Source organism: Arachis stenosperma, chromosome 2, assembly GCF_014773155.1.
Source record: "Arachis stenosperma cultivar V10309 chromosome 2, arast.V10309.gnm1.PFL2, whole genome shotgun sequence".
NCBI lineage: Eukaryota > Viridiplantae > Streptophyta > Magnoliopsida > Fabales > Fabaceae > Arachis > Arachis stenosperma.
Window position 1 is genome coordinate 60,239,127 of NC_080378.1, and position 10,801 is coordinate 60,249,927.

At 38.7% G+C, this 10,801-nt stretch overlaps 1 protein-coding gene across 1 annotated transcript; it reads right to left on the minus strand.

Moving 5' to 3' along the window:
* Positions 1-396: 396 nt before the first annotated feature.
* On the minus strand, positions 397-1,311 carry LOC130962921 (uncharacterized). The gene has a single exon (XM_057889078.1). The coding sequence runs from the start codon at positions 1,309-1,311 to the stop codon at positions 397-399; it is 915 nt and encodes a 304-aa protein (XP_057745061.1).
* Between the last annotated feature and the right edge of the window lie 9,490 nt (positions 1,312-10,801).

Sequence of the window (10,801 nt, forward strand, 5' to 3'; positions counted from 1 at the left end):
TAATCTCACTCTATCTCCTTTTGAGAATCCTTCAGTTGGTATCTTCTTATTCTTCCACCCTTTTGGAACTCTTTTCTTACTCCTCTTTCCTTTCTTCACTTATCCTGCTTTTTCTACAGCAAGTTTTATGTTAGGGACCTCCTTCTCAATAATCACCTCTTCAATCCCTTCTTGCCTTTTCTTCTTGACCTTCACATGTTCCTTACCCTCTTTTTCTTCTCCACTCTTCATCTCTTGCTCCACAGGTAAGCTGATGATCTCCTCGTTGGGTTTTTCTTTCCACTGTAAATCCTCTTCTTTAATCTTCATGTAGCTTTTCTCTTTATCAGTATGATGTGCTTCTTGAAAGACATTCAAAGTGATTCTCTCATCATGTACCCTTAAGGTCAGTTCTCCTTATTCAACATCGATGATGGCCCTTGCTGTGGCCAGGAAGGGTCTTCCCAGTATGATAGAGTCACCTCCTTCCTTATTTAGATCCAAGATCACAAAATCTGTAGGGAATATAAATTTATCCACCTTGACCAAGAGGTTTTCAATCACTCCTTTGGGAAGTATCAGTGATTTATCCACAAGCTCCAATGACATCTGTGTAGGTTTTACTTCCTCTATACATAGCCTTCTCATCATAGAATATGGCATTAGATTGATGCTGGCTCCTAAATCGCACAGTGCCTTATCAATGGTTATATTACCAATAGTACAAGGCAAGAAGAAGCTCCCAGGGTCTTTGATTTTTGGTGGGAGACCTCTTTGGATTACTGCATTACATTCTTCAGTTAGAAGCACTATTTCCTTCTCATGCCAGCTTCTCTTTTGGTTGATGAGCTCTTTTATGAATTTAGCATATAGGGGCATCTGCTCCAATGCTTTAGCAAGTGGGATATTAATCTCCAGCTTCTTGAAGACCTCAAGGAAATTGGGAAATTGTTGATCCTTGAGCTCTTTCTGTAGTCTTTGAGGATACGGCAAAGGTGGTGTGTAAGCCTTTACTTCTTTCCTCTGTTCTTGTGATGGTTCCTCCCTAACTTGCTTCCCTTTCCTTGAAGATTGTGGCTCCTCCTCCTTCTGTTTGGGTTCTTCTTGGTTTTTCTTGTCAAGTATAGCTTCTTCCCTGCTGCTGGTCTTGTCATTCTCCATAGGCTTCTTGTTGGCTTCTTTGTCATTCACCAAGGTTCTTCCACTCCTTAATTGGATTGCTTTGCATTCTTCTTTGGGGTTTGGAATGGTATCACTTGGGAGTGAGATGGTTAGTCTTTCAATCACTGCTTGCTTGAACAGTTGTCCAATTTGCCTTTCTAGATTTCTCATTGAGGCTTTATGGTTCTTGCTAGTGAGCTCCTAATGTTTCATCATCTTTTCCATTATTATATCCACGTTGGAGATCCTTTGAGCTTCTTGTGGTATCTGTGGCTAATTTTGGGATGTTGAGGGTGGATGGTAGTTATTTTGGGTATTGGATGAGTTGTTGGATGGATAGTAGTTGGATTGAGGTTGATTATTTTGTGGTTTTCTGTACTGATTTTGGTTAGTGTTTTGATGGTTTTGATGGTTTGTGTTTCTTGAGTTATTTTGGTTTAAGTTTTTTTGCCAAGGCTGCTAGTTTTGATTGTGATTATCTCCCCATCTCAGGTTTGGGTGGTTCTCCAGGAAGGATTGTAGGTGTCACCATAGAATTTATTTTGGCTAGAACCTTGATTGTGCACATACTAGAATTGTTCTTACTGTTGCTCTTCATAGTTTTCCTTATTTTGCTCCCATGTAGGTGATGGTTGACTTGTATTCACTACTGCAACTTAGAGGCCATCAATCCTCTTGGCCATCATCTCCATTTGTTGCTGGATTTGTCGGTGCATCATCTTGTTTTGAGCTAAGATGGTATCCACACCTTCCAACTCCAATACACCCTTCCTTTGAGCTGGTTGGCATTGCCTTTGATGACCATAGAAGTATTGGTTGTTTGTTACAGTGTCAATGAGGTTCTGAGCATCCTCAGCTGTCTTCATGAGTTGTAATAAACCTCCTGCTGAGTAGTCAAGTGCCTCTTGAGCTTTCAATGTCAGTCCTTCATAGAAGTTTTGCAGTTTGTCCCATTCATTGAACCTCTTTGGTGGACACCTTTTGAGTAAAGCTTTATATCTCTCCCATGTGTCATACAATGACTCTCCATCCATCTGAGTGAATGTTTGGACCTCTGTTTTGAGTTTGATGATCCTTTGGGGAGGATAGAACTTGGCTAAGAGCTTGTTTACTAGACCTTCCCAATTGTTGATGCTTTCTCTTGGGAATGTCTCCAACCATTGAGTAGATTTGTCTCTCAGGAAAAATGGAAACAGCAACAACTTGTAAATGTCAGGATGCACACCATTGGTTTTTACTGTGTCACATATTCTCAAGAAGGTGGACAGGTGTTGATTTGGATCTTCCAAGGGACCTCCTCCATAAGAACAGTTATTTTGCACCAATGTGATGAGTTGAGGGTTTAATTCAAAGTTGTTTGCATTGACATTTGGTGTCAGTATGCTACTTCCATAATGCCTTGGATTAGGAAAAGTGTAGGAGGCTAGAACCCTCCTTTGAGGCTGGCCATTGTTGTTAGCCACTCCCTCTTGTGGATTAGGAGCATTTTCTTCCATTTCCTGGTTCTCTTCCTCTGATTCCTCTCCACCAATAACTCTCTTTCCTCTGGCTTCTCTTCTTATTCTTCGAAGAGTTCTCTCATCAATGTCACCAGAGGTGGAGAACTCTCTCATTGCTTTTGTCATACACACGAAACCAGAAACCAAGAAACACAATTTACTCTATTGCTAGAGTTATGTTAAGGTTAGTTTAAAAAAAATTTCAAATAGTTAGAGTGCTTAGTAAAAAGAAAAAGAAAATGCTTAATCTAGATTATCACCCTACTTAATCATTGTAAATCTAAATCAATCCCCGGAAACGGTGCCAAAAACTTGATGAGGGAAAAATAATTCCACACAAACTCACCGGCAAGTGTACCGGGTCGCATCAAGTAGTAATTACTCACAAGAGTGAGGTCGATCCCACCGAGATTGATGAATTGAGCAATTTTAGTTAGGTGATAAATTTAGTTAAGCGAATATTTGATGGTTTGAGTGATTTTGACTGACAGAAGCTAAATTGCAAGTAAATAAGAGTGCAAAAAGTAAATTGTGCAGAAGAGATAAATTACAGAAACTTAAATTGCAAGAAAATGAAAGAGCTGAAACTTAAATTGCAAGAAAAGTAAATTGCAAAAACTTAAAGTGCAAGAAATGTAAATTGCCGAGGAATGTAAATTGCTTGAAGAATAAAAGGATTTGGGTGCTGGGATTCAGAATTGAACAAGAAAATGCAAGTTAAAGTAAATCAGAGAGCTATGAGATGAAAAGATTCAGCTAAGTAGCCAAACAGAAATGGAAAATTGCTTGAGGAAACAAACAGCAAGAAAACTTGATTCAATTATAAAATTCTTAAAGATAAATTGAAGATCGAAGAAGAGAAATGAGATTAGAAAGCAAATCTAAATCTCAATTGCTTTCTTGATCAAGCATAAAAGTAATTGCAGAAGAAATAAAAAGGAAAATAGTAAATGAAACTCAGATCCAATTCTTAGAACAATTGAGAAGAAAGGTGAAAGATGAGTCTCAGATTTAGAATTAATGGAGCTCTTCAATCTCAATTCAAATTCCAAGAACAGATAGCAGAAGTTGCAGAAGAAAAGAAAATGAAAACAGAAAGAAAACTAAATCCAATTCCCAATTCCCAAATTCCCAAATGAAAATTCAAAAGTGAAAAGTAAAAATGAGCTAAAATGTCCTTTACAAATTAAATTAACTTCTATTTATACACTTTCTATTTTTGGTCTTCAAAGCTTGGAGTGGGCCTTTTGGTTTTTGGATTTGAACAATTGAGTTGGAGGCATGGGTCAGCTCCCAAGGGAGCGCTCTGTTCGGTCTTGTGAACTTAGCGTTCACTCTTTGTTGGTGAGCCTTGGTTGCAATTGCTCCTTGGCCTAGCGTTCACTTTCTGAATGCTTCGCTCACTCTTTGAGTGCTACATTCTTTTGCTTCCCTGGGTGAGCTTTGCTTTCCTTGGCCAAGAGAGCACGAAAAAGTGAAAGAAAGGGAGAGCTACGCTTGAATTTTTGAACGCTCCTTCCTTGGCCAGCTTTAAACTCAAATTTCCTTGGCCAAGAGAGCACAAAAAAGGTAGCAAAAGGGAGCGCTACGCTCGAATTTTTGAGTGCTACTCCCCCTTGTCTTGATGCGCCCAGCCTTGCTTGGTTTCCCTCTTCGAGCGCTACATTGCACCCTTACTCCCTTGTTTCCAAGCTAAGCTCCAAGAAAAAGTGAGAGAAAGTGAGCGTAGCGTTCACATTTTGGAGCGCTACCTCCTTGGCTTGATTCATGTGCCCAGCTTTCCTCTTGGTGTGCTACGCTTTATTTTCATGGGCCACACTTTTTAAAGCATGGCGTAAGGTCCAAAGCGTGCTCAGACTTCAAAAGTGTGCCAAAAATTCCTCTTTCCACCATTTCTTCACCTACAAGCAACCAAACAACTAATCAAAGTCCCACCAAAATCACTGGATCTTTGCATCATTTATAAAATCAATTAATTTTAGCATAAAACCTATAATTTTGTGTAAAATAAATGATGTTTGATTGATTCAACAAAATCATGAAAATCCACTCCAATTATTTACTTATGGTGCAAGAAAGTGCATAAAACCTAATGAAACTAATGAAAAATAATTGTAAAACTAGCGTAAGATGACTTGTCATTAGTGCCTTCACGTACAATGTAAGGGCTTCCCCCACACCATACTTTAAGTCGAATCAAATGTTCTCCTTTAATCTTCTTGCACCAAACTTCCTGTAAATGTTCATGCATATTATAACACAAGATAATAACTAAAACTATGTAAAAAAAAAACAACAAGATAATAAACTTCCTGTAAATCTTCTTGCCTCCCAATAAGCGCTTCTATAACGTCACTTGCTTAACAGTTCACCCCTTCTAAGTGAGGAGTTGTGTAGTCCTTTGGTGATCTATCTTGCCTCCAAGATAATGCTTGAACCGCTGACCATTGACAGTGTAAGTTCTCCCTGAATTGCCTTCCATAATCTCTACATGACCACGTGGAGAAACTTTGTTGATTGTAAAAGGACCGGACCATCTGGACTTGAGCTTTCCGGGAAATAATTTGAGCCTGGAATTGTATAGAAGCACTAGCTATCCAAGCTAAACAATTCTTGAAGTAATTCTCTTGTTATGCCACATCTTGGTCTTCCCATATAGAGTATTGAATTCTCATATGCCTCCATCTGAAACTCATCAAGTTCATTGAGTTGGAGGAGTCTTTTCTCTCCAGGCGCCTTTACATCAAAGTTCAGAAAATTTTTGCCCAGTAAGCTCTGTGCTTTAGCTCTACCGATAGGTGACATGCCTTGCCATAGAGAAGCTGATAAGGCGACATCCCAATCAAAATCTTGAAGGCTGTGCGGTAGGCCCAGAGGGAATCATCAATATTTTTAGCCCAATCCTTCCTTGAAGCACCCACAATCTTCTCTAGAATTATCTTAAGCTCTCTATTAGAGACCTCCACTTGACTACTGGTTTGAGGATGGTAAGGAGCAGCTACCTTATGCTTGACACCATACCTCAGAAGAAGTGAATCTAACTATTTATTGCAAAAGTGACTGCTACCATCACTAATCAAAGTTTGGGGAACACCAAACCTACTAAGGATGTACTTCATAAGTAAACTCATCACCACCTTGGTATCATTGGTGGCTAGAGGTGTAACTTCCACCCATTTAGAGACATAATCAACTGCAACCAAGATCTAGCTGTTAGAGTAGGAAGAAGGGAATGGTCCCATGAAGTCTATGCTCCAAACGTCAAATAGTTCAACCTCAAGAATAGGGTTTAGAGGCATTTCATTCTTCTTGGATAGAGCTTGATAAACCCCAATTTTAGGGTTTATCTTGTGATGAATTTAGAGGGTTTTGTTAACTTTTCTCACATTTATTCAATGAAATAGCATGGTTTTGTAATTCTCCCTTAATTTGTGCTTAAGTGTAAAAACATACTTTTCGTGCCTTTAATTTGCTAGTTTTAATTCACCTTTGATTCCACTAAATGCCTTGATGTGTTTGTTAGTGAATTCAGGTTAAAAAGGCTAGGAATGGTTCAAATAAGTGAAAAGAAAAGCATGCAAAGTAGAGAATACATAGAAAATCAAGGATTCGGAGAGCTTCCATCGACGTGCACGCGTTACATACGTGCACGCGTGGAAGATGAAGTCGCATGGCAACGCGTACGTGTGACAGACGCGTACGCGTCGCTACTCGGACGTGACCTCATTAAAGTAAAAATGCTGGGGGCGATTTCTGAGCTTCCCATGCCCCAATCCAACTGATTCCAAGGACTATTTCATGCAGAATTGAAGATTGGACAAGGGGGGAGCACTTATGGTAGTTATGATGAGCCATTAGTTAGTTTTCTAGAGAGAGAAGCTTCCTCTTCTCTCTAGGAATTAGGTTAGGGTTAGGTTAATTTCTCTTAGATCTAGGTTTAATTTCATGTTTTCATCTACTTTTCCTTTACAATTTTTTGTTTTATTGTCTTGATTTCTATCTTTCCTCTTGTTAATTTCTCATTTTGTTTATGTTTATGTTATGAACACTCTTGTAAATTTCAGCTTCCATTTAATGCAATTTCATGTTTCATGTTCTCTTATTGTTTAATTGCTTTGTTATTATTATTTCCGTGCAATTGGTAGTTGTAGATTTACAATTGTTACAATTTTACTATGCTTTCCTTTTATGCCTTCCAAGTGTTTGATAAAATACTTGGTAGGATGTTAGAATAGATTTTTCTCCTCTTGGCTTGGGTTGAGTAATTGGAGACTCTTGAGTTATCAAACTCTTTTGTTGATTGATAATTGGAAGTTGCTAGTTGACTTGAATGCCACTAAAGCTAGTCTTTCACTATGATTTGACTAGGACTTGTGGACTCAAGTTGATTGTATCCACTTGACTTTCCTTCATAGTTAGAGGTTAACTAAGTAGGAGCAATGGACAATTCTTTTCACAATTGATGATGATAATGAGGAAAGGACTTCTAGTTCTCATTCCTTGCCAAGAGCGCTCTTAGTTGTTAGTTTATTTCCTTTGCCATTTACATTTCTTGTACCTTATTACAAAAACCCCAAAACATTCCTTCATAGCCAATAACAAGAACACTTCCCTGCAATTTTTTGAGAGACGACTCGAGGTTTAAATACTTCGGTTATTTTTATTGGTTATTGTACATATGTTGATATTGTATATATCTTGATTTTGGTTGTTTTACTAGTTTTAGGATCTAGTTTTCCTTGTTTCTTGTTAGTTTTTGTTTTCATTTTGTCCTTTCACTATGAATTCTCACCCCTTTAGCTATGAGTTCAGTTCAAATTATGTTGTAGGAAATGTGAATATCAATGACAACATGCATCAAGGATGGAACAATCAAAGATGGGAGGAGCCTCAAGGCATTGATCACTCCTTTTGGCAACAACCTCTGGTTACTTATAGGTATAATTCCCATCCTAATGCATGTCAATTCAATGGCTATGGTGAATTTCTTTGTGACAATCAACAACCACCATCATATGCCCATGAACCTCATCCTCAACATGACCCTCAACCATACTCACAAGCCCCTTTTTTACCAAATACCTTCCTATGATCCATATCCATCATACCATCGACCCCCTCTACCACATCCTTGTGACCATTATGAGAGAAACCCTATAGAACCACCTACATTCCAACACAATTACCCCCCAAGAACCACCTCAATACATACAATCTCCATACCTTTACCAAGAAGAACCACTTTCCTATTATGAACCCTTTCTCCAAAATAATGAACCCTCCTATCCACCCCAAGCCCCATTAGACGATTCTCTCACTTTGCTACTTCAAGGGCAAGAGGATATGCAAAGGAATGCACTAGAATTTGTGACTATCTTGACCAAGGTAGTACACACTTTGGCCTCCCAATACTCATACACTCAAAGTACTTCCACGGCCACATATGAAGGATCAAAAGAAGAGCATAGCATGAAGGAGAGATTGAAAAATCCAGTGGATAATGAGGAATTAGATTTTGTATTGGAGCAATTAGAGGAAGCCATGATTGTTGAAGACGAGGAAGAAGTGGTTGAAGATTTAGGAGATGCGGAACAACCATGGGAGTCTCGACAACCTCCAAGGCATATCATGGTTGAAGACTTTGAAGAGGTTGATCAAGTGATGGATTCCATCATTGATGAATTCTTGTCTAAAATTGAATTCATCCCCATTGGGCATGAATTTGAGGTTACTGAAGACAAATTTACACCAAGTGACGTTGGTGGCCTTGTTGAAGACTTTTCCATTGGATGTAAAGTCGATGTTGAAGTGGACTTCACAAAACTTTCAAGGTTTGATTTGATTGATGATGAGGAGGAATTGGAAGAAGTTGACAAGCAAGGAGAAATTGAAAGAAGTTGTCAAGAAGTGTGATGACAAGTCATCATATACCTATTTTTCTATGCTTTTTCATACAATAAATTGATGATTAGTGCTTAAATATTGCATTCTTTTGTGCTTAAATGATATATTTTCTTGATCTTTTAATTTTATAAATCTTGTAGGAAATAAGAAGAAAAAGAAGCAAAGAAGCACAAAATAAGCTAAAAAGGAGAAAAAAAGAGCTTTGGGGTACACTTTGAAGTTGGGGTACACTTTGGAGCCTTAGGCCACGCTTTTAAAAGCGTGGCCCATGACCAAATCAAAGAAGAAAGCAACCAGCACGCACACTGCCCTGCCCTTGCCAAGAGCAGGGCAATATCGTGATGCAAAGTGAGGTTGGAAGCAAATTTTCGCTAAGTTAAAATCTGGGCGTTCACAACATGACCATGCCTACTTCAAAGGGCTATAACTTAAGCTACAGATCTCCAATTGATGTGCTTCCAATTGCGTTGGAAAGCTGACATTCAGAGCTTTCCAACGATATATAGAAATCCATATTTGGCGTACAATTGAGGCATAAATTAAAGGCATCTTTAAGAGCCAAAAATAAGCGAAAATAAACCAAAGTGCTTCCACCAAGGTTCGAAGCTGGAGCCTCATTCCAAAGCAAAGTAGCGCTCATTATTCTGCTCTGCCCTCTTGGAGAGCAGGGCAATGTCGTGCTCTTCTTGAAGAAAATCCAAGAAAAATCAACTCCAAGTGCCACCTATGGGTTTCGAACCAAGCACCTAAGGGGAGTGAGGAGCGCAGCACTTGACACGGACAGAAGGCACACCATGACACCACTGCCCTGCTCTCCCCAAGGGCAGGGCAGCATCCTGATGCTTCCAAGCCTTGGCACGCAAATTGGATACCCACACAAAGTTTCCCTGCTCTGCCCTCCACAAGAGCAGGGCAGCCTCCTGGGAGCAACATATGGGCCAAAATCAACCAAAATTCAATTTAATTCAATTCCTCACCAAATTGAATCAAGGCCATCCAAGACCCATTCTCCCTCAAATCCAAAGTAAGCAAAGCCCACATCATCACTCAAAGGCACATGGATCAATTAAATTAGGATTTTCATTTTTGTAATTTGTTTTAATTTCATTTTCATTTTTCATTTTGTAAAGCCTATATAAAGGCATCAATGAGAGCTCAATTAGGAGGAGTGCTAGCTCCACTAGGGAGTATTAGGATTTAAGAGCTCTCTCTCTTAGTTTTCATTTCTGTTTTGAAATTTTGGATTGAGGTTAGAGGAATTCTGTTTCAATCTTTAATATGAAATCCATCTTTGTTCATCTTCTGCATAATTTCTAAGAATTGAAAGTTGAATCTGCGTTCTCATTTACTGCTTCCATCTTTCTTTCTTCTTCAATCTGCTTTCTACATTGATCAAGGAAGGGCTTGAGATCTAGACTTGTTCTCTAGTCTCATTGATTCCCTGAGATCTTGAATTTCTTTTCTGAATTTCACAATTGAGTTGAATTTTGTTTCTGTCTTGATCAAGTGAGCAATTGAGCTCTTGACTTTCCTTCTATTTTTACTGTTTCATTGAAATTGTTAATTTCACTTTAAGACTTGAGAAATGATCTATGTCTCTCTGTTGCATCTCATTGCTCCCAATTTAATTTCCTGCACTTGTGTTCTTCTGCAATTTACATTTAAGCTACTGTGACCTTGAATTTACTTTTCCTGCAATTTAATTTCCTTGCAATTGTTCTAAGCTTGGATCTACTGCTCTCATTTAATTTCCAGCACCCCAGCCCCCTTTACATTTGATGCAATTTACATTTCTTGTCATTTAAGATTTTGTCAATCTACTTTTCTTGCTCTTTAAGTTTCCTGCCACTTTACTTTCTGCAATTTAAATTCCCTGTAAATTTACATTCTATTGCTCAACTTCACACAATTCATTCAATGTTAGCTTGAATAAACTAATCACCCACTAAAGTTGCTTGATCCATCAATCCCTGTGGGATCGACCTCACTCTAAGTGAGTTATTACTACTTGATGCGACCCGGTACACTTGCCGGTTGGATTTGTGTGTTGGAAATTCGTTTTTCCACAAAAATACCATCAAGGTGGAGGTAATCAAGGAAGAAATCGAGGAAGAACACAAGGGAGTGGAGCTTGTAAGGCCATTGGAAACACCTCTCCCCAAGCCATCACCATCCATTCTTTCATTCATGTGGGTAAATCTCTTATCCCTAAGCTTTATTATTCCACTTGAATATGGTTTGCTTGAGACGGATGGGCA